This window comes from Drosophila eugracilis, unplaced genomic scaffold (genome assembly GCF_018153835.1).
Source record: "Drosophila eugracilis isolate 14026-0451.02 unplaced genomic scaffold, ASM1815383v1 contig_952, whole genome shotgun sequence".
Taxonomy (NCBI): domain Eukaryota; kingdom Metazoa; phylum Arthropoda; class Insecta; order Diptera; family Drosophilidae; genus Drosophila; species Drosophila eugracilis.
This window is the reverse complement of record NW_024573870.1, coordinates 199,270-227,235: the sequence shown is the minus strand read 5'-3', so window position 1 is coordinate 227,235 and position 27,966 is coordinate 199,270. Positions and strand designations below refer to the sequence as shown.

Genomic DNA, 27,966 nt, shown 5'->3' with positions numbered 1-27,966 from the left:
AAATAATCAATTAAAATCGAAACTGTTGCAAACGTTTCCTGTGGTGAATAGCAAAAGTTAAAAGAGTTCATTAGGATTTGGATTGCCACAAAGGACGAAACCAAAAGTTGCGTGAACAGCTGCAACAGCTGCGTGGGCAGCGAAGTGGGCAGAGACGCCGGCAGAAGCAGCAGCAATAACAAGCTTTTCGGTCTTTTTTCCAACAATGGAAATGCGAGAGGTTTTGAGTCGTGAGGGCAGGGAGGCGAAGAATCTGCTAGTCTACCAGTTCTGCGATGAGACAACTTCGAGTGGTGCTAGCGGTTCCGTGGGTGGAGGAGTTGGAGGAGGAGCAGGTGGCGATGGAGGAGCAGCTGTTGGAAGCGGAGGCGTAATCATGAACGGGGACTGTAAGACAAACAAATTGTTGATTTCCGATGCTTGGTACTTGAGGAGTTTCTAGGGTGTGTTGTATTATTAGCAACTTGTGTAAGAAGATAGAAAAATATATTCCAATTGGAAACGTGTTTTTAGTTCCATTTATAAAAAGATTTGAGAAATTCTATAAATATGTCAAATAAGTATCGAGTATCGGATAGAATACATTTTAACAATAGCTTTGGACATCACATTTTAATATTGCACTTTTTTCAGGTTATCGAAAGCCTCCCATGGTGCCGCCAAAGTCACCTAGTGGAACACCAAAAAACTGCCAATCGCCCACTTCACCGCGACTAAAATCAACTGGAAGTTTGGGAGGAGGCGGTGGTGGAAGCAGTGGACCACGTGTGCGTAGCGCCTCCACAGGAAGAGACAAAAAATCGGAGCTGCAAGCACGATACTGGGCCTTGCTTTTCGGAAATCTTCAGAGGGCTGTCAACGAAATTTACCAAACAGTGGAGTGTTACGAAAACATATCCAGCTGCCAGGAGGCGATTCTGGTGTTAGAGAACTATGTGCGAGATTTTAAGGCGCTAAGTGAGTGGTTCAAAGTATCCTGGGACTATGAATCTCGGCCATTGCAACAGCGACCTCAGAGCCTGGCTTGGGAAGTACGCAAAAGCAATCCTACTCCCAGAGTTCGAACTAAAAGTCTTTGCAGCCCCAATAACTCGGGTAAATCGAGTCCAGCCTTGTTTCCGGGTTCTCAATCCGGGAAAACCTCACCGTGCTGTGATCATGGACAGATTTCACCCAAAAAACTTTTGCGTGCCTATGACCAAGTGCCAAAGGGAGCAATGCGTCTAAATGTCAGAGAACTATTTGCGGCCAGCAAGCGAGCTACTCAAGGATCTTCGCAGTCGGATAACATGGAGGGTCCCCTCGACTTGAGTGGTGACAAATCAAACTACGTACAGCTCAACACCCAGTATTCCCAAACTGATCTGGAGGACCCACACTTAACTCTAGCGGATGTCAGGGAGAAAATGCGTCGGGAGGCAGAGGAAAGAGAAGCTCAGGAGAATATTGAGCAAGTGGTTAAAGAAGAAGTAAACATTCCAATAGCTAATGAATGTACGGAGGAAATTCCGAACAAACCACAGGATCTTCCTCTGGAACACACTTTCATAAATGAAGATAAATTAAGCAAAGAAGATTCTTTGATAAATGCAGCACATGAACCAACAGCTCTAGAGATGACTGTAGCTTCTCTGGAGTCCATGGAGAACGCTCTACTTACCCAGCAGGCCAATAAAGAGCCAACGCCACCTAGCACTGTTGTCAAACCTGTCGCAGAGCTGATAAAAAAACCACAACCCTTAAATCCATTACTATCCGCAAATATTGCTCAAAACAGTCCACTCAAGTATTCCAGTGTGCTAAATCGTCCAGCGAAGAAGAATCCCCCAACTGCGGGAGCTACTAACAAGACGATAGCAACCAAGCCTATTAATATAAAGACAAATCCTGCGCCACCAGTCAATGGTTTGCGTCGCACCAAAACAGCTCCTCCCTCTGCCAAGACTACAAGAAGTGGATTGCAGCCACCTCCTAGACCTTCCAGCAAAACCGAGTGCTATGGTCCACCCAACAATGTGGCCTCCAGATTGTCTGCTCGCTCGCGAACAATGCTGGAAATAAAAGGGAATACCAAAAGTACAAATCCTTGTACCGGCGCCAGAACTATGTCGAAGAGAGCGGGTCCAAGTTCCATTTTAAGCACTGCCAGAAGAACTACCATGAGTTCTAGATTAAGTTCCAGGGAGGATATAGCCAGTTCAACATCCACTCTAAAAGCTAGCAATGAACAGCTTTCGAACTCAAGAAGCACTTTAAAGGCGGAGGAGCGACAGTGCGGACCAAAACAGATTCAACTCCCTATCGATGCTAACGATGGTTGGTTGACCGTGAAAAATCGGAGGCGAAGCAGCATGCATTGGGCGAATAGATTCAATCAGCCCACAGGCTATGCCAGTTTGCCTACATTGGCGTTGCTAAACGAACAGCAAAAAGAGCAAGAAAACAAAGATAGGGATAAAGGAGCAGGTGACAGCAAAGCTAACGGCAAATCCATTCCAGGAAAAACTGTTGGCTCAGCAGGAGATGCTAAGGTTAAAGCAAAGACAACATTAGCAATTTCCCGACCGGAAATCAAGAATGCCAAGGCCAAGGTTAATTCTTTCCCAGTGCAGAGAAATACTACAAACCAAGTGAAGAAACCAGAGAAGCCAGAAGAGTCGGAGACAACTGAGAAGCCCGAGAAGGTAGCTCCAGCATCTGTAATCACAAGCAGCACTCGAAACAGCAGCAACAGTAGTTCCATTGGGCGCACTTCCATTATCAAGAGACAGAAAATCTGATCTTACAGGGCTGAAAATGACGTCCTTGCACAAGGAGTACATGAGGAGTGAGAAGAATGCTCTAAGAAAGCTGCAGCAAATAGAGCAGGGTAATAAACCCAACAAGAGCAGCTCTTCATCTGCAGAAACTGTAGTTGAATGTAAGTTTATTAATAAAAAATGTGATCTTTAAATTAAATTTCTAATTGTTTTTAGCCAACAACGATGACCACAACAAGATCGACATTAAGATTCAGACGAACTGCGAGTTCTCCAAAACCATTGGTGAGCTCTACGAAAGCATTGCCCGTTGCAAGCTTCCCAATGGAAGCTTAAAACCCAATGCTGGCATCCTGAGTGCCTGTGATGAGAACGAGGAGCAAAATACGGATGACAACGAGGAAGAGCGCGATGAAAGGATTTTAGTAGAAGTACAGGAATCTCTTGAACGACAGATCAGAGAGCTGGAGCAAACGGAGATCGATGTGGATACGGAAACGGATGAGACGGACTGTGAAGTTCAGCTGGAAGAGCAGGACGATGGAGTAGACGGATTGGAACTGACCGGTGGTGATGATTCGGCTGTATTTGTGACCATGAGTGATGATGAAAATGCCAGTTTGGAGTTGAGATATCAGGCATTACTTTCTGATATGTCGTGGAACGAAAGAGCGGAGGCTTTGGCAACTCTGCAGGCGTATGTAGCTAGACATCCTGGAAGAGCTCAAGAGCTGCACCAGAAGTTATCCTCGCCCTCCAGGCGTCGTTCTCTACAGGAAACGCTGAAAAAGTATCAAGCAAAACAGGCGAGAGCCCAGCAGAAACGGAATCTACTTCAGCAGGAAAAGGCAGCTAAACTTCAGCAACTGTTTTCAAGAGTGGAAGATGTTAAGGCAGCTAAGAATCAGATTATCGAAGACAAACGCCAAAAATGCAAGGAAGACTTCAAAGGGCAGCTGAAAATCGAGAACAATATCTCAAGCAAATCATTGAGAAGGCTCACGATGAGGAGAAGAAACTTAAAGAAATTAACTTTATCAAAAACATTGAAGCGCAAAACAAGCGATTGGATCTCCTGGAATCTTCCAAGGAAACAGAAGGAAGACTACAAGACTTGGAGCAGGAAAGACAAAAGAGGGTTGAAGAAAAGCTGGCCAAAGAAGCTGCTGTGGAGAGGCGTCGCCAAGCTCTTGAAAAAGAACGGTTGCTAAAGCTTGAGAAGATGAATGAGACGCGACTCGAAAAGGAGCAAAGGATTGGCAAGATGCAGGAGCAGAAAGAGAAGCAGCGACAGGCCCTGGCCAGGGAAAAGGCGAGGGATCGTGAGGAAAGACTTTTAGCCCTACAAGTTCAACAGCAACAAACAACGGAAGAATTGCAGCGCAAGATTCTTCAGAAGCAGCTGGAATCTGCTCGCCGCCATGAGGAGAATATCGAACAAATCCGACAAAGGGCTGTGGAGCTAACTATGCCCACCAGGCAGGCGGACGAAGGACGTGGAGATCAGGATGATTCTGAAGACCTGTTAAATGGAAATGGCACGAGCACCACCAATGAGGATGGCGATATGTCTTCTACTCTTTCCGAAGTGGGTGGGATTTCGGGTCATTCGAGGAGCTACAAAAAGAAGATGAAAAAGCTGAAGCAGAGAGATGAGTCAGTGGTAAGTTTAGTGTGATTGGTTAACTTTTAATGATGAAATCAAAATAATTATTGTATTATTTATTTTTTTTTTTTTTGGAATTTTACGGTTGTTAAATTTCTGCTTAATCGTTAAATGATATTGACTGTTGGTTTGGGTTGAATAAGATTTAAAATGTGTTTCGTGTTATTCGTTATAGTAACTTATTAACTGCTTACAGCGCTGCCGAGTATTTGGACAGTTTAGAGCCTTTGCCCCCCTATTTGAAAAGGGATAGTACAGTGCCCAAGCTGTTGAATCTGGTGGTGAAGGGTGGCGGAGCCCAAGGATTGGATAGGAATCTTGGAAATCTATTGCGAGTTATACCCAAGGCTCAGGCTTTTGATTTCCAGGCTTTCCTCTGCATGGATGGTTTGGGTATATTGGCCAACCATGTCATTAGCAAGGGCATGGAGGAAAACTCCGAGATCTCAAGAAAGTACGTTGAGCTTTAATTTTAGCATTTTACATATATTTGTACTTATTAACTTAATATTTTTCTAGGTCCCTTCATTTGGCTGTACAGCTTTATAGGAATGCCTGTTCGGTATGCCCTCAGATTGCTCGTCATGCTCTTCTGGGCAATTCCATAACCGTTCTGTTCGATGCCATCAACAAGAGTTTCCAGGTAATCCTCCAAAGCAGCCGCACACAAAAGAAACTTTTAAAAACTTTTGGCCGCCCAAACTGCTCCACAATAAAAGTGTCGCCAGGCAGTCGTCCCCGCCTTCAGGGGCTATACGTGGGATTGGGGCAGAGGGTTAGGAACAGTCGCAAAAGTTGGCAACTCACAATTCCCCAGGCCACGTCGGATGTCGCCTATGTGTATAATATAAATTCGTACTTGGCTGGCATTATGGTCCTGCCCGGCAGCCACTTAACACTTGGCCGCGTTTATGTCTCTGTCCATCTTAAATCCGCGACAAATGAAAACTTAGTTTGGCGAGGGTCTTTAGAAATTTTGGCAGATCTTGCTGCAAAGTTTTCAAATAGGTGTTGAGGAATATTTTAGGGCACATTTTAGAATGAAAAACAATTTTTAAAGTAAGGCTAACAATTAAGGGTTCATATTCTAAAAACTAACAAACGATTCCAAGATTTTTAGTAGCTGTATTTTGATAAATAATATTTAATTAGAATTTTTTTCTATCTGAAAATAGTCCAAAAGAGCATTTGCAGGTCTATTAGTCTGCAAGACTTATTTGGCCCTGTTTAAAGTTTATGTTTCGCCTCGGCTTTTGTTTTTGCTCGTTTGGCTGGCGTTGTTTATTTGCCATTTCTTTGACGCTTTTATTTGGCGCTGGCTTTTGTTTGTTTGGCATTTTTATTTGAATTTTATTTACTGGCCTCGTGCGCCGCTCGCTCTCTCGCCTGTCGCTTTTGGCCTATCAATTTTTAAGCACTAGGTCGCTACCCTGACAGCCTGCCCTTCCATGGTATCTCCACTTTCTGGGTGATTTTCCCTTTCCTGGCCAATTTGTCAGCGTGTAAAATGTTTATACATTTTGCGGCTGCTGTTAAATCAATCGTTAAATCGTATAAAAAGCCACTCTCCCACCCAATAAATGTTTTTTCCTTATTTTTTATTTTAGTTGTATATGTTTTTCTCGCGGAGTGAAAGGGTATATGAGCACAGCCAGCTAGCAGATGAAAGACGTAAAACCTATTTATTTATCCAGTGAACACTCAAGAATTATAAACAAATTGTTTTTGTAGGTAAACAATTTTTTCTCTAAGTTATTAAGTTTTTTTTTTAAAAATACAAAAGAAAATCAAGAAGCTGGGGAAATTTTAATTTAGGAGTTTGAGTAAAAAGGTATTAACAATTCGGTAAAGTCTTCCTGTTTTTAAAAAGGTATTTTTTGCTCTTTATTTAAATCTATAAAAATATTTTTACTGCGCATCGCACTCTGGAGTTTTTTTGTTGTTGGCACTGTTAACTTGGCTCGTGTTTATTGTCGCTTCCCCCGCCCCTTTTCACCCGTCCCCTCTTGATCGACCACCCCTGTTTTTTTCACCTTCCTTTTTTTCGTTGATGGATCAGCGCGCGCGCCGCTTGTCATGTAATGAGTAAAAAGAAGAAGAAGTAAGAGGAGGAGTAAGAAAGGAAAAACGAAGAAGGCGCAACAGAGTGAAAAAGTTAACTGTAGGTGAGCGAGGGGGAAACATCAATTAACATTTTGATTGATGTGGATGTCTCTGTCTCTCTGTCTCTCCGTCTGTCTGTTGTTTCTGTTTAAATTGATAATTAATTTAAATACCCAGCAAGGAATTTCACTGCTGGCCCCAAAAAGCATGCAACAATTGTGCGTTACCACTTTAATCCGTTAGATTTATGAACTATGGTTTATACGCCAAATATTTACAATAACAATATATTTTTTTAAATATTTAAGAAACTTTTAGTTGCAAGTTTTTTTTTAATAATTTTTATATCGTTGACATATGCTTCTTAATTTATTTGCTGTATTTGTATGGTTTAATGCGAAATCCACAAAGTTTAAAAGTCAATCTTTGTTGGTAAAAATTAATTTATTTATTTAGGGATACATGAGAAAATTCGAAAAAATCTTTGCTTTTGCATTAATATTTGCACATCGAAACGTTCTCCTTTGCAATCAAGTCGTGCGTATAAACGAAGACTAGGTTTTTCTAACTTCTTTTCGATCTTTTGCAGTTACCCGAAGAAAAATCACCACAACATCCGGTCGAGTTGTCCACGGAGCTAATGCTGGCCTGTACGGAGGCGCTGTCCTCGAGTTACGTGAAGAAGAACACCCACCCAAAGGTTCCGGAACGCCTGCCGGACATGATAAAGTGAGTACAACAACAAGTGCAACTACGCCGGTTTATTGCGGCCAACTAAAAAAACTTCGAATGAAAATAGGGGAAATTCCGTGAGTTCGAAAAACGAGTTCGAAAACCCATATGAGTAAAAGAGAGATAGTAATTGTATTCGAGGGTATAGCTATCTCGTTTGCACACTTGAGAGGGCGTGTCTGCGCAAGAGTGGGACAACAAATGCGTTTGCCCAGCCTGCGGCTACGTCGCTGTTGCTGCGCTGCCCTCGGCACCGCGTTTAAAAATTATTATTTTTAATTTTAACTTTTATCTAGTTGGTCACACTGATGCACAGCATATGGGTCGCCAACGCAATATTTTGGGGTCAAATTTTTGAAATTGGTTGTAATTTGAATTGAATTTGTTAATTTTTACCCACTCAAACTGTATATTTATACGTTAAAATAAATTATCTATTTTCCTTTAAGACTTAAGCTTTATTTAAGGCATAAGTGAGCAAACTTATTTTCTTATAAAAAAAGGTTCAAAGAAAGGTTAAATGTATCTTTTCAACCCACGAAATTGAAATATTTTGTACTAAATTCCTGTTACTTGAATTATTAATGAACTTTCATCAATATTTAACAATTTAATGTTCTTCGCCTTTCGTTTCCCTTTTTTCGTGCTTTAATTTCAAAATCCGGAAACTTTAATGTCCAGCTCGGAGATTCTGGTCCCAACCGACTCCTTCCCCCTTTCGTCAGTTTGTTTTCCTTTAATTTGCGTTCATTTTTGTGGGTAAAACTTTGACGTTGACTTTGTTATTGTTGACGTTTCTATAGCTTCCAAAAATAGACTCCATTTTGTATAACTTTGTGCAGAGTAAAAAGGGATTTAAATTTTAGAAAAAAGGAAGAACTTTATTATTTTGTTTATTTTTTAAAGACATAAATTTCGCATCCATCTTATTTTTCACTGCATAGTTTGTTGGTATGTATCAGTTAGTTTTGTGTGTGTTTGTGTTATCCTTTCATTGTTACATAAAAAAAAAACTTTGTTGTTATGCATTTTTCAATTGAGAATTGGCTTTTGTTTGTTACATTTGCGTTTGTTTTTGTTTCGGTTTTTGCTAGCCAATTTTTTGTGTTGGCTTTCCTTGTGTGTGCTGTGCGGCTTTTGTTTATCCTTTTGTGTGTGCTCTGGGCTCTGACCAATTTTCTGCCTTTTCCTAGCTGTTTGCTGTTTATTTTTTCATCATCCATTTTGTTGGTCGCCGCTTTTTTTACGTTCTTTATCAATTTTCGTTTGTTTATATTTTCAATTTGCTTACAAAAGCTTTTCGTTTATTTTATTAGCCAGCCATTGTTGTGTGTTTTTTTTCCCGTCACTGTGTCTCCTTTGCAGCCTTTTGTGGTGGCCGTTGCTGCTGCTTCTGTTATTTTGTATCCTTATTCTTTGGTTATTCGCCTTTATTCCTTCGGCCATTTTTCGTAGCGCGCTTTTCTGCGCTCAATTCAATTACAGCGTTTGCAAAATCAAATTTTCTTTTGACTATAATTTTTGGGGGAAACCAACCCCCGCGACCTGCCGACTCTCGTGTTTTATGCCCTGCACCTTGCGCCATTTTGCCTTGAAAATAAATAAACTTGGTTGAATGGGAAACTCAATTCGCCGCACTTCAATGGTCCGCCATCTTGCAGTGCTTCCTGTTTCCTCATTCTTTCTGGCCACGAAGAATTTTGCCATTTTCCGGCTTCCTAATTCGATTGCAGCTTTCTTTCTTGCTCCTCTACGTGCTGCTTTTTGTCGGATATATAATTAAATTTTTGTTTACTTTTAATTGTTCAGGTGGGGGGAGGAGTTTCGAATATTTTGTTTTTAATTTGAATAAAGTTTTCGAGGAGTCGTGTAATCGAATTAAAGTTGACAAAGAGGAACTTTTATTTCTAGACAAGGGTTTTTCTTCTTCTGAGTAGAGCGAAACTTTTCCAGCAACTAGGAAACTTCTGTTGAAAGATTTTCGCTATTAGAGTTTGGCTTTCTAAGAGAAAAACTCCATTTAAAAAATATCAAAGTTTGTACTTTTATAATTAAATTGCAATTTGTTTTGTTTAAAAATTAAGAAAAGCACAGAACTCACAAAAAGTATGTTTTCCCTATCATTAATCATAAAACGAAAATTTCTACTTAAATTCTGTTTACCCAAATATCCAGCTTGGCTTTGAATAAACCAAAGTCCTTAATATAAATCGTGTCCTCCCACCATCTACCATGTCATTCCCATTCTAAAACCATGATAAATTTGATTTGCCTCGCTCTGGCACCTTCACATCACACAAAAAAGCTACGCGAAGATGTATGAGATATCTTTTTACAATGTAATTGATTCATAATTAATCAACACAGTCATTAGCCTGGCTGGTAAAAAATGGGAAGTAAATATATTTTAATCACGATTTGATCATCAATCCCAACAAAAGAAAAGGAGGCACATCGCAATCATAACGATGATTTGGCACGCGATAAAGCAAACACCCCTAGGAGCGGAATCGAAACCAGAAACTCAAACCCGAATCCAAACCGGAACCCCTTTACCTTGCCACCCCTAAAAAGCAGTCATAATGAAATATGCATATATTTCTTTGGGTGTAGGGTAAAAAAATCTTTTCGATATTCCCCAGCCGCGTGCTCGTCCTTTGGCTTGTCTGCCGTTGCTCCTGCGGCTGTTGTTTCCATTGGCAGGATGTCAACAAGGACGACATGCTGGCAGAGTTACTTCCGCCTGCTGCTGCTGCTGTGCGGCAGTTAATTTAATTACCCTTTAAGTAACCAGATCGAATGGCCAATTTGGAGTTATGGCCAGCCGAGGACTTGGAGCTGCTGCATCCACATCCTGCAGGATGTTCGCATGCATGGCTCTGAGTGTGTAAGTTTTTGTGGCCAGCACTTTGCAATTGACATTGTTTTCAAGGCTCCACTGAAATAAAAAAGGAGTACAATGATCGTTTTATTTATTATTAAAGTAAAACATAATGAAAAATAGTACAATTTTAATGTATAAAACATGGAAATTAAGTAGTTGGCTTAAGTTCTTTATCATGTTTTTTGTCATTACATTACATATTATATTCTTCCAGTGCCAATAAAACCTTTTGGCTCAATTACAAGGACAGTATCTGGCATCAAAAAACACACTTGCACACTCACACACCCACCACACACACACGTGTCTCAGGGTTTTATTTTACCATCGACATATTAGTGAAACTATTTAGACCTTAAACTAGACAGCAGCCCATCCGACCCCTTTGATAGACCATAGACCTTTGACTCTCCTATCTGGTCAAATGTATTAATTTCATTCTTGGTCCTTTGTCCTTTGTCTTCGCTGCTCTTCACTCTTATCGCTGTCTCTCACTTTTTTTTCGGAATATATCCTTCTACGTCTCCTGTTTCTCCTCGTTTTGTTTGTTGGCTTTTTTTTATGTGCAGCGTTTAATATCCGATTTCAGTTTTTCCCCCTCGTCTCTGTTGATTCTTTTTGACAAAAGGCTGAGCATAGGGAAAACTCGGCTCAGTTGCTGTCTCTTTCGCTTTGTTTGGCTTTGGCGAAGTTTCCTATTTGCTCAGTGCGCCGCTCCTTTTGTTTGTCCCTCGCCCTTTCCAGTTTTCATTCCCACCCCCGCTTGAGGGAAAATCAAAATATTGACTCTTAACGGTGTGTTTATTGATCTTTCAGCTACCCCCCGAAAAAAGTGGGAGTGGGAGGTAGAAAAATTCGGAAAGTAAGTGGAAGGTGGCCTTAAATTTTATTTTGAAAGTGCGTTGTTTCTTAACAGAGGGAAATCTATCAATGAATATTAAGAAATCAAATGAAAATTAAAAGAAAAGTCAGAAATTTCGTGGTAGTTTTTAATATTTAAAATATTCTATGTCTTCAAGAAGGTTGAAGTTTTGCACCTACTTTAATGAAATGAAATAAAATATTAAATAACACACCCAGTATTGAAGTAACAGAATTTCAATAGCACACCGACCACCTGCCAGCTTTTTGCATGTCATAATTGAATTCAAATCACAAAACTGTCACACAACTAATCAGAGTTGTCATCTCACCCCGACCCTCGCCCCGGAAAACTCCTCTCCGCCTTCTACTGACTGGTAGTCAACTGCTCAACTGGAGCTCAGTTTCAATTTCTATTTCAGTTTCAGTTTTCGTTTTCAGTTCTCGTTGCTCATCTGTTCGTTTCGACATTCAAACTGTCAAAAAGTCAGCATCAATTACAGTTACAAAGACATCATAGGAAAACCCCTGCACAAAAACCCACACAAATATCCTGAAATTGTCGCAGTATGAGAGTGCAGGGGCGTTGGTTTTCTAGGGGGGTGTGGCAGAAAATAGTGAGGGGTCAAGGGTTAGGGTAGCAGCTCAAAAGAAGTGTAGCCCAAAACTTCGCTGTATATTTGCATCAAAATGCATTTGGCCATAAAGGACTCAGAAAAAAAAAAACTAGATTTTGGAGGGCAGCTTGAAGATTTGTGGGAGAAATTTTAGTGGTAGAAAGAGTTATGCTTTAGGAAATCTTTTTTGTTACGTATTAAATGACTTGTTTTTTATTTGTAGGTTTTTAAAATACTTTTTAGTTGAAGTAAAAGTTTGCCATTTCAGACATAAGTTTCTCAAAATGGTCAGATATTTTAGAGTGGACCCTCTTCTCGCATAACAAGAAGAGGTCATATGCAAAAGTCTGACATATGCGCTGACATTTTGCATGCAAAAAGGCAGCAGCAGCAGCATCAGCAGCCTCAGCAGCTATGTCCTTTTCCTGTCCATCCTCCCTCCACTCCTCCTCCCTGTCTCTCGTCGAGCTGCATGTCAAAAGTTTGATGAGTGCCTGTCCAGCTCCGCCGCATGTCAAAGGATGAACGAAATGTAGAGGGTAGATGGATGAGGTACGAGCGGTACGGCTTTTGGCTATTGAATTACCTACAGGCTCAGTTCGAGGCTGAGCCACTCCTTGTTTGAGTGCATTCGCTTTGATTTTCGGCCTTGTTTTTTTCTGCCACTGCTCTGTTTTGGGTTTTCCCTCTCTCTCTCTGGGGAACATTTCACGGGGGAGGGGTAACAACCACCCACCAAGATGAAGTTGTCTCTGGTAGGCGACATATGTAAAATGTGTAAAGTGCAGTGCCGGTTACAGTTAATTTAATGCTCGTCAGATGCGAAGTACTATACTCTCTCGGGATGATGATAATGCACCCTCTATAAAATCACATCCTTCCTGGGTTTCGGTTTTTTCTTTCTGTTTAGAGACACTTAGAGAAATAATTGTCATGCTATTAAATGGCTTTCAAATCATTCACAGAGTTCTTTATTGAAAATTAATTTATGTCTTATCATAAATATTAATGAGTATCTGGTTAATTTTCATCTAACTAAAAGCTTTTATGTTTAAATTAGTAAATTCAAACTAAGAAGTGCCAAAAATCCCACAAAGCTTATACTATTTCTGGGTAAAGACCAAAGGCAAAGCAAATTTTCTTCGAGTGTAGTTAATGCGCATCGGTAGCTCTCAAAACAAACAGTAACAGGGTGAGGGGTGATTATGAGGGGGCGGAGATAAACAGAGCGGGGAACACAAAACAGGCGCAAGGACAAGGACAACCAACTGACGCATCACTCAATCAAATGGCAATTGTGAGGGCTTAACACGAGGCCTCTGGCTAAAACACAATCGGAATACCGAGCAACAACCCTCCTATACAACTATAGATAGTCTCGGTTGCATCCCCTGCTGAAGACCAAAACTGGTGCAAATTAACACGCTAAGCACTTGAATCTGAATCGGGCCAAATGTGGCATGAGTAATGCCCTCAAGTGGCCAGCAGATGGCGTACATTACAAGCCACTAATCCGGGAGCTACTCTTTAACTCTTATAAACCCCTCAAAGGTCTTTTAGTAGAACCCCATAGCATATGATTCATATCAAAAATTTACGATACAAACTAAAAATCTTCGCAAAAGTATTTTTGAAATGGCCCAGCAGTAAAGGTCATTTAGCACTAAGGGAAAAGTCGCTGCTATGGTTATGGCTATTCAATGGTTATGGGAAAATTCATAGAGAGGAAGAGGGGGCGTTACAAGCTCCTCATATAGGGGGCGCCGCATTTATGATTGGGCGGCGACTTACCATAAATTCTAATTTGATTTTGCCACTAAAGTGCCATAAGAACGCAATTTGGCTGCGACTCCCCATGCATATGTAGGAGGGAACCTTACGTTGGGCATAATTTTTTACGATGCTCACTCGGCGACATTTTCATTCGCTTGCCATTTTCCATTTTCTACTTTTCCACAAACCCATACAAACTCCTACAATGGCAAAGCCAAATCACAGGCGCCCATTTTCACTGACTTTGGTCCTAGACTCAAACTCTGCAATCGTGAAAATCTGTGTAGGGAAAGGCATATTAACTTTCTTAGATAGGATAGGATATTAAATGTTTTTACATTCAAGTTTTGTTACTTAAGTTCTGTCAGTGTTTCTATCTTTTCTTTATTATTTTAATAAAATTTAATATTTCCATTGATTAGAGCATCCAAAAATTCGTTATCCCTCTTTTAACTTGGCTACTTTTAATGGCGGTGCCATTTTTTGTGACCCACCTCCTGGTCGTGTGTGTTGCCCAACTGGCTTTTGTTGGTCTTGTTGCTATTTTATTTTATTATATGCACTTTTCTTCTACAAAATGGCGGCAAACGTCGCCGCATGGTCCTGTTCAGGGTCTTTCTATAGCCCTGGGAGGGATTTTAAGGAACAGAATGTCGATGGGAAGAAAGAGACGGGGAAGGGAATACCGTTATGGTTGCGGTTATTTGGCGCCATGTTTTTGTGTTGCTGCCGTTGGCTTCTCCAGCTTTTCCTTCTTCGCGCCTCGTTTGAGTTTTACGAGCGGCTTTACTTTCTCGCAGCTATTTCGACTTTGGCTTTTTAACAGCCTCCCCCGAAAGTGGGATTGGCAGACCCAATCCCAATGGCCAAATCCCGTCAACGTCGCTGCCCCACGTGTGTTGTCCATTTCTGACGTTGATTCTCTCTCTCCTCTCTTCTCTCTCCCCCTCTCCTCTCTCCCTCTCCGAACTCTATGTTTTCTTATCTTTTTGGTTTTCTGGATGAGCATCTGCGGTAGGCAGGAGAACAAGAAATCGTCTTATGTTGCCCGTTGACAAGGCCCATATGGAAAGCAGGCAGGCACTGAGAGAAATGTTAAAGTAACTTGGTGATTAACTAAGACTTAATATGTGAAAAGAGGTAATTAGTTAGAATGTTTAGGTTTTAAGCATTTTACTATCAAAATTTTATGTAGAAATCCTTACCTTATTTTGTGATTTATCAGTCAAAATGAAAGGTATTTTCCACCATAAAAAAGTATTGTTTCTATTAACATTAAATTACACTATGAGCTTTTACATTCCCAAAAGACATGTTCCAATATACATATCTTGTTCTTATGAATTTTCTCCCCGTGCAGATGTCTAAAAACTGCTGAAATTTTATTTTCAACGCGCGTGTCGTAATTGAAGACGCCCGAACTCTTTCTCCTGGCCCCAGCCCCCTGCTCCTCCCACCCCGTCTGTCAAAACATATACATATATATATATATTAAATATAAGACAAAACGTTTACCCCGTTGTCTGTCGCCCCAGTGTCAGTGTGTGTTTTTGGGGTAAATGGAAAACGCTTTGGGTGGCGTTCGTTACTAAGAAAACACAGGAGACGCGTTGCGAGATGGAATGATGGTTTGGTATGGTATATGGCTCTATAGATGGATGGATGGATTGGATGGACGGGTGACGTGTTGATGAATTTTCATTTTAAAAACTCGGCTAGACAGGATCGGGATTATATATCCCATGGAGTGATTGCCACATCCGTGTTTGTCTTTGCCTTACGTCTGGCCTACCGCATGCAGATTTATTTTTCCCTGCCATATCTATAACTTTAGTTTGGTTGAGTTTCCTTAGAGATATTTTGCCTGCTTCTTGGATTTCTTTTCCCTTTTCCCTTCTTTTTTTTTTGCACACTTTTCTTGCTAAATCTTGAGGGCACACACTTGACAGCTCAATCTCGGCACTTGCCTTGCCAGTTACTCTTTAAAGAAGTCCTTACCCTTAACCCTTGGTTATACGCGTAATGCGAGTTTAATCATCGATGTATAAAAAGTGAGCAACAACCCCGGGGGCACATCATCCAACTGCATCCCTTTAAACCGAAACTGACAACCAAATGTCTTAATTTATTCATAACTTTTTATATATGTTTATTAGACTGCGCAGAGAGCAGCGCGGGTTGAAGGGAGTGAGTAGGGGAGGGCTATTATATTGTTGTTCCCTGGCCAAAATGCAACCCCTCACCCTGCGCTAAACAATTTCCATGTTTTGATTTATGAATGATAATGCGCTGTGACACATCCGTACCCAAATCCGAACCCAAGCGAAGTGAATGGAACTGGATGAGCGAGGAAGCCAGAAGCTGAGGTCTTGATTTTGGCATATGTCTGCATTGCGTTTAATTTGCATTAATGGGCGTGGTAATGGGCCAGCTCCCGTGGCTACCAAATTCTGGGCGGTTTAATGAAGCGCAGCCTTGTAAAAAGTTTAACAGATTCTGCAGTTCTGTGAAAAATGTGAATGTGGAATGCCAGAATATATATTTGAAAATAAGGGGTTTCATAGCAACTGTCGCAAAAAGGGTTATCCTCGGTATGGAGGCGTGGCAGGGGGTTAAAAGTCAATAACTAATATGGTTATTATAAACCAATTTTTAAGGGATTAAAGGGGCATTCTATAGGAGCTATCTCGAATGTTAGTTTCTTTATTGTAAATTTTAGTTTTTAAAGTTAAGCTTTGTTGATTATTTACTTAAATTAAAAATTTAAGCCACATTAGTTAAGAACTACAATTTATTTCTCTTCATAAACAAAGTTTAACTCTTTTTTTCCTTGTAACCTTACTGTTCTTTATGTTTTCCGCCAAGTTTCATGAAGCTTGTTGATAAGGCCAAAACTGACTTTCTTGGCCTGCGCTTTTAGCCACTTGGCGCATTATTTATGATGAGCTCGAAAGGCCTTTCGAGGTGCAGATACTCGTATATAAATATGCATATCTTATATGCCACATGCGAGGGCAATCCTTTCGCTGCGGTTTTCACTATGCGCGCCCGGTCCCTCTTGATCGCCGCTGTTTTGCGGTTTGTGGCGCCTGTCCTTTCGGCTTGTATCTACCCCGCCCCCTCTCTCTTTCTGGTAAAGCGTTGAAAATCAATTTACGTCAATGTCTCTCTGGGCTCGGGTATCCTCATGCACTCCGAAACTGAATCATCATCGTCATCATCTGGCGACTGTCGCAAGGTAAACGAATTAAAAGTGTTGTAGCCGTTCCGGCGATACGTACAAATTCATTTGCATTCTCGAATGAAAATAAAAAAGTAAGGGGAGAGCCCAGAAATTAATTACGATCTCAACTGGAACTCTTATCAGTCGAAGGTGCGGCCCTGAAAGTAAAAAACACAGCTGCCTCTCCGCCCCTCTCTCTCTCTGTCATTTGAATTGTATTTCTTTTCGTTTATTTTTATCTCATTCAACGCTTAATTACGAAAAATCACAAATTAGTTAAATTTGCGCAAAAAGATTTTCAATCGCTTCTGTTGACAGCTGTGTGACCAACAGAAAAAGGAAGGGTCTTTGGACAGGGCGTGACCGTGACGGAGGTCCTGTCGAGTCCTTGAGCGTGACCAATCGAATTCAATTGGTTTCCGCACACACAAATATTGAAAAGCAATAAAAAAAATAGTTTTTATAAACAAGAATAGAACCCTCTTTTAAAGTTTAAAGTTATGGTTGTTATTGTTTTGGGTTTGGTTTCGATTTGTTTTTGACTAAGTTTTGCCCTTTTATGTTGTAATGGTTTTCACTCTTCTTTCAGAATTGAAATTGATTATTTTTCTATATTTTGTTGTAATTCGGAATATAAACCTCCCATTGAGAGCCTCCACCCAATCACAACCGCATCTCCGCATCAGCCAAAACATTTACAAATGCAATTAAACCTTAAAAGTTCACCCAAAACATAAACCATAAATACGTCTGTCCATAGGGGTGCCCCTTTCGCTATGCCTCCTGCCACAGGATAATTTCCAAAAATAAAAATAAAAAAAAAAAAGAATTCTGTGCACCCGAATGCGGTCAATTCAATTTCGATTTGGATTCCGAATTGCATTTCCCGGACAATAATTGATGGGCAGCGAAGCATTTGGTCCTCTACCTTTCGCTGTTGCCTGCCCTCTTTCAACAAAAGGATAAGTCTAAGTAAGTGGGTTATTAGCACCGCAGGATGTCCGAAGTGGCAAAAGGACATGCAGACCGAAAGGAGACCCCCTGCCAGCGAAACGGAAACCTTGCTGGGCATTAGAGAGTCACGTCCCAGCTCCTGTTGATGTGATTATTGTTGTTGGAGGCGTTTCATATTAGTAATGTAAACATACATAGAGAAATAATGGGAAAATGTCTGTTTTTCTTTCGGGGTTTATATAGAAATCTCTTGGGATTGAAATCAGTTACTAAAAACTACTCTGAAAATGTGAGATAATAGTTTGTTTTTGGAATAAAACATACTAAGAAGTCATTTTAGCAAGAATCTTAAGTTGAATATTGAAATTAAAACAATAGTTTGGGAAAACTTGTTTTTCTTTCTCTGTAAAAGCAAAACAGGAATCACCGAACGGCAATTGAAATTCATAAGAGGACTACTTCTCCAAGTCTTAGCTCCATTAGCCACAATTGAGATCTCTCCTTGGCAAATCCCTGTGACATGACGAATTGTCTTAGTCTCGGTTGAGATTTATGTAATAAATATATTTTGCCCTTGCCACTGTTGTTTTTAGTGACAGCTGCTGTACGTGCTGCCCTAGTAAGCGCCATAATTATGATGATAAAATGATTATGATGATGATGATGATGATGTCACACTGTTGGTGTCTCTTAATGATAACGATGTCCCTGCTCTTTACCCACACACTGATAATGTTACTTAACTCCACATGCCCACATTTTTCGCGTGGCCCATTAAAAGTTCACCCTCCCTTTGCATTACAACAACAACAATCCCCCTCTCGCCTCCCTTGGCCATTGACTCCCTTTATGGCCATAAAGGAGTCGACCAACTTGCACCATGAAATTATTTAACACGCGCTCTCTAATGCATAAACATGGCCAAGAAAGTTGTCTGCCGAAAAACCTCGGTACCAGGTGCTGTGTAATTTTAGCATCATCAATGGATAGCCAACTACCAGAAGCCAAAAATATAGGTTTCGTGATTAAAGTTGAGTGTTAACTTCTTTCGAATTGAGAGTTTCTAGATGCTTTAGCTTTCAGTTTAATATTTGATTCTAGCTGGTTAGTTAGTGTTACTTGCTTATAAATCTGTTTAGATTCTTCTCAGTCATTTTATACTTTTCCCTACCTTCATGCCATCATTCCATTGAAACTTCTCCCGAGGGTTGCTTCTGTTCTCCTCTCAGCCACTTGTGGGCAATCAGAGCTCTCGACTTTCGCTGCCGGCTGTTTGACTGCCGCCGCTTGCTACCCCTAAAACTGGGAATCGAGTTGCATTGTTTTGACATGACACCCGAATAGGGTAGCCCGTCAGAAAGGGGATTGCAGAATGGCAAGGCGCAGGCGCGACAGTTTTAACCCTCCGAAAAGAAACAGTTGCTCTTAATCAAGTGCTGACAACCAGCGGAGAAAACAATTTGAAATTGCATTTTAATCAACTCCTCCGGCTCGTGCTCAGTGCGGAAAATTAAGGGGTAGCTAGCCAGGATACCACCTTTCCCTTTGCTTTTCTTTTTTTTTTTTCCAGTTTAGTTTTCATTTAACACCTTTTCGAATCTTGCCTGTGTGTGTGTCGCTTGTTTTGCCTGCCAACTAATGTTGTTTTAGGCCCACCGCAAGGCGTTGAGTTCTATGCCTCTGACCTGAATCTAAATCTGCATCGGATTCGGGATTGCTTTCTATATATGTGCCAGCTGGCATTTTTCCAGCCTCCGTTGTTGACTTTAGTTGATTGAATGAATTTGAATCTGATGAATTTCAATGATTCGTGTTGAAATTGAATTACTGCGAAAGCTGCTAAGCAGATTTGTTTGAGAAAAACACAAAAGTGTTCTGGGGTTAAAAATGGGCAAAGCATTTTTGGTTAAATTAAAAGCATACGTTGTTCTTTCTGTTTATTATTTTATTTTTGCTTAAATAAATAAGTGAAAGCAAAATAAAAGTAGTAAAAGAAATCGAAATGTGAAATACTAAATAAAACTCTTAATGGAAATCATTTAGTGAGCGACATAATTGACTTAATTAGTCAAATGAAATTATGTTCGGGCATTAAGATAACACCTTTGATTTAAATTTAATTTGCTTAATTTGTTTGTCAACTTTTTAAGCTGGCAAAACAAAGATTTCAATAAAATGTTGGCAAAATAATGGCACAACTTTTAGCCACATAAATCCATAAACAGTTTTCAAATCGCTTGTCCGTGTGCCACGTGCAGTGGAAATTTGTGTTTAAAGCCCAACCGGACAATGGCAATATAATTCTTTCATATGCTAATGAGCAGCACGCGTCTAGCATTAAATGTGCTCAAAATGCAAAAACCGATTAGCAAAAGATTCAGAAACGTTCGTCCATAAAATGCTGCTAAATGTTTGTAAGCAAATACGAGAAAGCTGTGTGGGGGGTGGGTGGTGAGGAGTGTGTTTGAGAGAGAACTGTGACATTGCATCCATTTAGCAGCTTTTGCAGATTCAAGTGCAAGTCCTTCTCAGCTTTTTTTGTTTCTGTTTTTCTATATATAAATATTCCTTTTTTTTGGGAAACACAAACTGAAAGAGAAATTGTTGGGCAAATAAATTTGAGTTGGCTTGATGTTTTGATTTCAATTAAGCGAATGATGATTACAAACACTAAAAATATCAAACAAACCCCCTTCCCCCCAACATTGTTCATTATTTTCTGTGTGATTTATCATAATAAACGAAAGCGAGTCATCAACAAAAGCAGGAGAGTTCATTCATCGCTCGATGTTTGCAATACAAATGAATGGCATACAGATTTCTGCTATTTAAGTGGCAAGCCATAAACATACACAGATCTATAACATTCTATATAGCATATATATATATTATATATATGAGTGATTGATATGCCATGACAGTGTCCTGGCGTTGAATTAAGAGAGAATCTCGTTGACCACGATAGCAGCAACAGCAGCATTGAAAAGCAAACACGGCCAGCAGCAATTTTTATATAGCCAAAAAATCCATTTTGACCCCTTTTGACACAGCCAGAAGTCCTGTTCGCAAATAAAAGCGTCCATTACTCAAACGCTAACACACACACACACCCACACTCATTGAAGCAACCAAACACACACAAACACCCACCCAGTGAAGAGACAAACAAAGCAGCAAGGACTACGTGCCGTTGCCAGGATGAGTCCCAAAGTCCCGCTCTTCTATGCCTGAAGCTGTGCTGCTGGCTTAAGATACTTCGACCAGGTTACTTGAACTTAAATTATCTGAAAAGTAGATTGAAGATCTTCGAAATTTTATCTTTGACATAACAAAATCCTTAACAATTTTATAATAAAATCTACTTCTAACTCAAAAAATCTCTTGAGGGTATTTCAGCCAAGATGTGAAATGCCTCATGATTTTATTGTATTTTTTAAAGAGTAATTTAATTTTACTTCTAATAGTTACCGGAAAATGTAAAGTTTCCGTTCCATAAAAAATCCAAAACGAGACCCAAAAATAAAGCTAAAAGCACATCCCTGCTGATCCCATGCTGATATCCCCACAGCGTTTCTGGCGTTGTCAACTGTAAACATACTTGAGCTTCCTGTTTTGCTATTTGTGCCTCGCATCGCACACAGGACACTTAGCGCAGACAGGCGGACACAGGGACACGAGGATGCCCGGACGCAGGGACAACCCACATGATGTTTGCTCTCCTGGTTGGTCAAAATCTGATCCCCCTAACCCCTCAACCACACTTCGCTTTCACTTCGTGCGCTTGCTGGACAAAAAGTACTCGGCAAACTCATCAGCACCACAAAAATATCCTTAATAATTTTCTTAAACCAACAAGCACAAAGCTAGCACGGAGCATAAAGGATGCTTTTACCCCGAGTCTGTGGGCTACCACCCCCCCCCCCATTTTCCTCTTCCGCCCCACCGCCAGTGAACTGTCATCGTTTGTCATGTGTCCTGGCCCTGAGTTTCGCCTGTGGAAAGTATTTAGTTCGTTGGTCGCATCAATCCAAACACAAAATGGCCAACTGCCGGGTGGGTAAGAGACGTATCGGATGTGGCCGAGGTTTCCTTTCCCAGGACCAAAAGGACCCCGGAGCCCCGGTCGCCCGGACAGGACATAATCGTCAGTGCCGTAAAATAAACAGCAGCCAAAAGCAGCAGCCAGCGATGGCGACAAAATAAAAATAAAATGCGACAACACAGGGCGTGGAGAATGGCACTCGAGAGTGTGGGGGTAGGGAGGGAGGTAAGGGGAGGGTAAACCACTGGCAGGACACCCAGACAGGACTTTTTCGGGTGTGAAAAGGCATTTGGTGCAAAGCTCGAAATAAAAATAAGAATCCCCAGCAGGAAAAAAAAATTAACATCCTTGTTAGTTGTGAAAACACGTTCGCTAAATACGCGCGACAGTTGCAGGCACACCCCCTCATCCCCTCTTCTGCGCACCCCCCCCTCTTCCCATCGGTTTAATCATCAAGGACCTCCCTTGAGTGTGTGAGTGTGTGTGTGGGACAGGCGCAAATATTTTAACAAGTGTCAAATGCACACGCTACTTAACTCAAGCTCTGTCTCTCTTGTTTAATAAACAAAATAGTTGCAATTGCCAAGAAAAAATCGCAACGCCTTGTCGGGTTTTAAAATGTCCTTTTTAGGAGGAGAGGAAGGAATAAAAAAGTTCCCTTTCTTCTGTGGAACAGGAAAATGTCCTTTTCACGGGTGCTTGTAATTTGGGCATTTGTGTGCATTGATTTCGGCACTTAAGTCGCATAATCGGCAGCATAAAACAGAGGCGGCAGCGGATTTAGGGACACTCAAAATAATTTTCATGGAGTATTAAAATTTAATCTTAAAGTAAAGTTTGTTCTTTAAAAAGACAAGTTGAAAATACCAAAATGTACACGAATATATAATAATATATCTTATGTTTCAAGATTAGACTTCCCTTTCCCATACCCAAAATATTCTTAGTGTAGCAGGAATAAGCAGCACAGTTCGCTGAACAACAATACAGGGAGGGAGGTGGTACACGGGAGCAGGCGGTTACCGAGGCTCTGCAGGACCATGGGCATGCATTTCGGCATTTCGGGCTCACATAAGCTGGATTAAAATCAAAACAGATTTGCGCTGACAATGACAACAGGCAACAGCATCAGAACAGCCAGAGCAAGGACATGTTAATGTTCATTCAGAGGTTAAACAGGACACTAGTCCCTGATTCCCCGTGCCAACTCCCCTCGATATGTGAATGGAAACACCTTGCCACGAGAGCAAATGAAATGGCATTTGCTCGGGATGATTACTCGGGATGAAGAGGAGATTCTCCGGACGACGACGGGCAGGGATAACTTGTTGTTTGCCATTGGGGAGTGTATGAATTTAAATCGCTTTCAAATGATATGACACATGGTCGTTGGGTTCTATTCTCGGGCCAACATGATTTCAACTCGTGCCTTTGAACGCTTCGGGCGATTAACAAGTGTGGAATGTCGTTCAACCAAAAGGTAGTCAAGTTGAAAGGGTAGAAAAGGTGCCAAGGGGAAAGACCAATAGAACTAGCAGCATATGGACATGGGAAACCACCGGGCAAACAATAAGAAAATGGCTGAATGATTGAGGTTGAATAGTAATGAGTCCCCGAAAGGCATTCAGACAGAGATCCTTCAGTTAATTCTTGTTTTTCCAAGGGGATTACAGTTAAACTATAAAATATATTCCTGATTTAATAACCTAATTTCTTTTCTTTTTAGCCTCGCTGTGATCACGGGCCTGATTGAGCTTCTTTCCCGGCGCATTCAGAAGGTGCGTGAGTCCATTGAGGGTAACAAGAGCATGATGCTGGGTCTGCTGACCACCATGGGCTTCCTGTCCAGATTCATTGATGTTTGCCAGCCGGGTGAGTCATTTCAGGCGGCAACTTCTGTTTGGCAGCAGAAAGTCACACCTGGTTGAGGGTAAATAACCCAAGGGGATCGTTGTTTATTCCTTCCTCTTATCCTCCACGAACAGGTCCTGCCGATCCGACACGTTTGCTGAGCGCTGCCAAGACCACGGAGCTGTTTGGAACCGTATCGATGCTCTACGGCAGTGTGATGCCAATAGGTGAGTTTTAACTGAACCAAAACGGTAGCTGAAAATTGTTGAGGGGGAGGAAGGAGGTTGTGGAGGTGCTAATTAGATTTCAATGCACTTTACGAACAACCCACGCAACGTGATCTCCTCGCAAAGGCGGAAATTAGTTTTGATTTTCCCCGTCAACCGCTCTAATGTTTTATGATTGAATATCCGCTAGCCGTTGTTCATCCGCTTTTCTTTCGTTTTTTTTTTTTTTTGATTTTTTTTGTTTTTGCAGGTGAATGCATTCCACCGCGCACGACCGCCTTGGCGGCATCGACTTTTCATCTTTACGTGTCCCTGGCCTCGCTGGATGTGAACACTTTCCAGGTGAGTTTGTCTTTCTTTCCACAGAGGAGTGGGTTTCTCAGGAGTTTCGAAGGCAAACGACGGCAAACGTCGAACGTCGTGCGTTGCCGTTTAAACAAATCAAGAAGTCAGCCAGCCCTTAACCCAATACGAAGGCACAGTGGTGAAAAACAGTGGAAAACTAACATAGATTTGATTTCTTTTAATGTTTGTTCTTGACTCTGTGATGTGGTAAACATGTTCTATTCTTAATCCTTTTTAGCTATTAAAAGTTTTGCTTTAGTTTTTTAAACTAAAATGTTTTAACCATTTCATCTCCAATGTGACTTGAGTTTTCCTGCTGTTCAAGCAGCGAAACGCAAAGAAAATTTCATTAGAATTTTTTCACTCTCCGGTTTTATGTTTTCCCGTTGATGCTGCTCTTGTTTTTTGCTGGCAGTGTGTGTGTCTATGCGTTTGGCTTTTCTTTACTTTGCTCTTCTAAACTTTGTCGAACGTGAAATCGCCTGGCGAAAATTGAGAAAATTGAGGCAACAGCAAAAACAATAACAACAGCAGCTGAGGCAGAAGCATCAGCATCAGCATCAGCATCAGCGGGAGGGAAAACATGAGGAAAAGTTAGTGCAGACGTTTAAAACTTTGCAATTGCTGCGGCTTGCAATCAGCGAGTGAATTTCGACAGAGTGATTTGCATATTGCCAAATGTCATGACAGCCACGAGAATTGTGTACTTTGTGGAATGGGATTTTCCGCGGGGGGAGTGGGAGTGTGGGCTTTCCGTTTTGGTGGAAAATGCATAGAGTCAGGGCAGAGTGACATTTGCTTAACAGACAACACAGCGCCAAATGACAAACACAACATGAGGCGAACGCCATTGAACCGCGATGACATTTCGCTCTGAACTCGTGTACCTGTGAAAATGCAGAGGAGAAAAGCATCAAAGCATGTTGGGTGTAGTGAGGAGGGGAGTGGGAGGATAAAATAGAGGATGGGTGGCATACGCAAATATTTTGACACTTTACTTGGGACCAAATGTCGGCAGTCGTCTTGGCGTGGCCTAAAATATTTATGCCAACCGTAACGAAACGAACCAACTGGAGATGAGATGAGTTAAGTTGGCAGCCAAAAACCACGCCATAGAAACAGAATATCGAAGTGCAGCAATCGTGGATCTAACTGAAGCGCCACCTAGGAGACAAATCTACACCTAACCTCGCTCTGAATCTCCTCAAATGCTCGAGGAATAGGTTGGTTATAAATATTATCAATATCTACTTAAGATTACTTTGATTTTCGATCAAACAGTCTTTGAAAAGGAAAAATGATTTGTAATTCAAGTTCTGAACATTAAAATATCCATTTTCCAACTCCAATTTATAAGCTTGCAATGCAAAGCTTAAGTACAACATAATTATGCAGTCACCAAAAGTTAAATAACCATTTTCAGTTCGTTTTTTTTTGGCAAAGTGTGGCATCTAGATTTTAATTTCCTGTGTACCTCCATCCGCTTATACGAGTTTTCGAGTGTGCGTCTGTTGCACGTGTCAATATTTAACAGATGCAGCAGGCTGGATGGCAGGGCTGGCAGGCTGGCAGGGCTGGCAGGCTGGCATCCAAGTCTACGCACTTGACAAACTAATTTGCTAGACAAACTTTGCTGCTGCCAAAAGCTCCAACCCCTAGCCTTGCACTGGGATTAGAGCTATTTGTTTTAAATTACCACAAAAATAGATAAGGGTTTCGGTTGCTCATCATCATCATCATCAACAACAACAACAACATTTCCAGCGAGGGGCGGTTGCTCCGTTTCTGGCAAATAATTTGATTCGGTTTTAATCAGCAAACTCAATTTTCGAGAGTCGCTCTTGTTTTTGCGTAAATATTGACTTTGTAAAATGAAATTTTCAAGTTTAACCCAAGCCAATCCGAGGCCCACGCAATTTCAATCGTTCTCGTTTTTTTTTTTTTTTCATATAAATTGTTTTTTTCCGGCTGAAAAATCCTTGCCGCTCGCTCATATCCTGCCGAGGGGTTAGGAAAAGTGAGGAGGAGGCGTTGTTCTAGCCAGCCAGGCATGTCAATTGTTTGGCTAAATATTTGCTTAGTACTCGTACTCAAACTCTGGCTCGTCCCGCGGCCGCCTCCTCGAGCAAGTTGCCAGTTTCAGTTGTTGAATCGAGTTTCGGGTTTTGGCCTGCCAGGGCAAACAAATTAGAAGCACTGCTCTCCGGTTCGGTTCAGCGAGAGTCCCTTATGCAAATAACACGCAAATATATATAGTATAGGAATAGCAGGAATATATAAACAATCGGGCAGCAGGACGTGCCGGTCCTTCATTTCCTGCCCTAAACAAGTGCCACTCTTTGATATTTGCTTTGACTTAATTAAAACATTTGCTCAGTGATTTTGGTTTCGGTTATTTTTTCCATTGTCGGCTGGTTGTATGTTGCCAATTAAATGTATTTTCTTTTTCTTTTTTTGGTGTTTTCAGGAGGCCCTGACTGTGGAGGGTCCTTTGTCGCTGAAGCTGTTGGATGTGATGACCCTCATCCTGAACTTGAGCGTGGCAAATACTCAATGGCTGAAGAACAACGAGAGCACACCAATGCTGATTGACCTAATCGCCACGCTGGCCTTTTTCTGTGTCAATAATCGGAGGCATCAGGATCTGCTGATATCGGAACAGTTTGCGGTGATCTTTAAGAACCTGGCCAAGATGCCCAGCCAGTTTAATCCTGTGATTTATCCGTTTTTGGTAACGGCTTCCTTTAACAATGCTTCAGCTAGGGAGCTACTCTGCAAGGATTTCGATTTGCTGGTAAGTTTAGTTTGGTTAACTGATGATGGCTTCTTGATGTATATCCGCCCCTTCCAGTTCATAGACGAGTACAGCAAATCGGAGATGGCCCAAAGAAACAGCGTCATTAAACTGATACACAGTCGCACCAAAGACAAAATCAGCCCCGGCAATAACAGTAAGCCACAGACACAAGATCAGTGCTAAGGATAAAGATATAGCTGTACCCTTGGACATGAAGTCTCAACTCTCAACGTGATATTATTTTCAAAGAAAATGAAAAAAGGAAAAGCTGAAAGAGAGCAAAACTCGAAACATTCGCAAGGAGATGAAACAAAATGAAAATGGAAAATAATCAAACATCAAAAAAAGGAAAACACACAAAATATTTTTAATATAATTTATATAACCTATAAATGTTAACTTAAACTAGTTTACTAAACACGCACTTCATCTCACTCACTCTCACACATTCGCTAAAACACATTCACAACTCGCCTAGATTTTATATCAGAATAAATAAATATATATTACATATATACATCGTAGCTTATGTTTAATGCAAGGTATTAACTATAATTTAACACACTCTCTCACTGCAAACTCTCAGTTATCGAATTAATCAACGCTTTTCGGGCAGATAATTCTATCATCACAAAGAAAAAACTCACAAAGAAAAATGGTAAAAACGGCAAAAATAAAATGCCTATTTTATTTTTTATAGACATCCAAGTTTTGTGCAAAAACTTTATAATTAAATTAAAACAAATGAAATAAAGCAATTGAACAGTTAAGTAATATATTTTAATCCGTAGATGCGGTGGGGAAGTGGCTTTTGATATTTGTTAGCGGCACTAAAGGATTATACAAATATTTATTCGATTGAGCTGGAAAAACAATGATGTAGTTTTCGCTTGATTGATAGACATTTTATTGAAAGGAATTATTAATAAATTTATTTGTAGATTAACAAGGACTTTAGAAATATTTAATAATCCCCACTTAGTTAATTTCTAATTCAGATGAAAAGCATTTAATTCTCAGCTTAATAGATCGCCTTTTCCCTCTTACGTCTGAAGCCTTTGACGAAGACAATGAAACGAAGACCTGGCAATATCTTCTTCTCAGCCCCGAAAAAACAACAACAAGAAAACAA

The 27,966-nt window shown here is 40.8% G+C and overlaps 1 protein-coding gene across 1 annotated transcript; it reads left to right on the top strand.

Moving 5' to 3' along the window:
- Positions 1 to 54: 54 nt before the first annotated feature.
- Positions 55 to 27,347, top strand: LOC108107043 (S phase cyclin A-associated protein in the endoplasmic reticulum). Its single transcript, XM_017214404.2, is given in 14 exon segments — positions 55 to 389; positions 634 to 2,771; positions 2,773 to 2,920; positions 2,976 to 3,683; positions 3,686 to 4,410; positions 4,412 to 4,422; positions 4,622 to 4,879; positions 4,945 to 5,068; positions 7,118 to 7,257; positions 23,341 to 23,486; positions 23,600 to 23,692; positions 23,943 to 24,034; positions 26,505 to 26,831; positions 26,889 to 27,347. Coding segments are annotated over 14 exon segments (5,223 nt in total). The 5' UTR covers positions 55 to 205; the 3' UTR covers positions 27,018 to 27,347.
- The last annotated feature ends 619 nt before the right edge of the window (positions 27,348 to 27,966 follow it).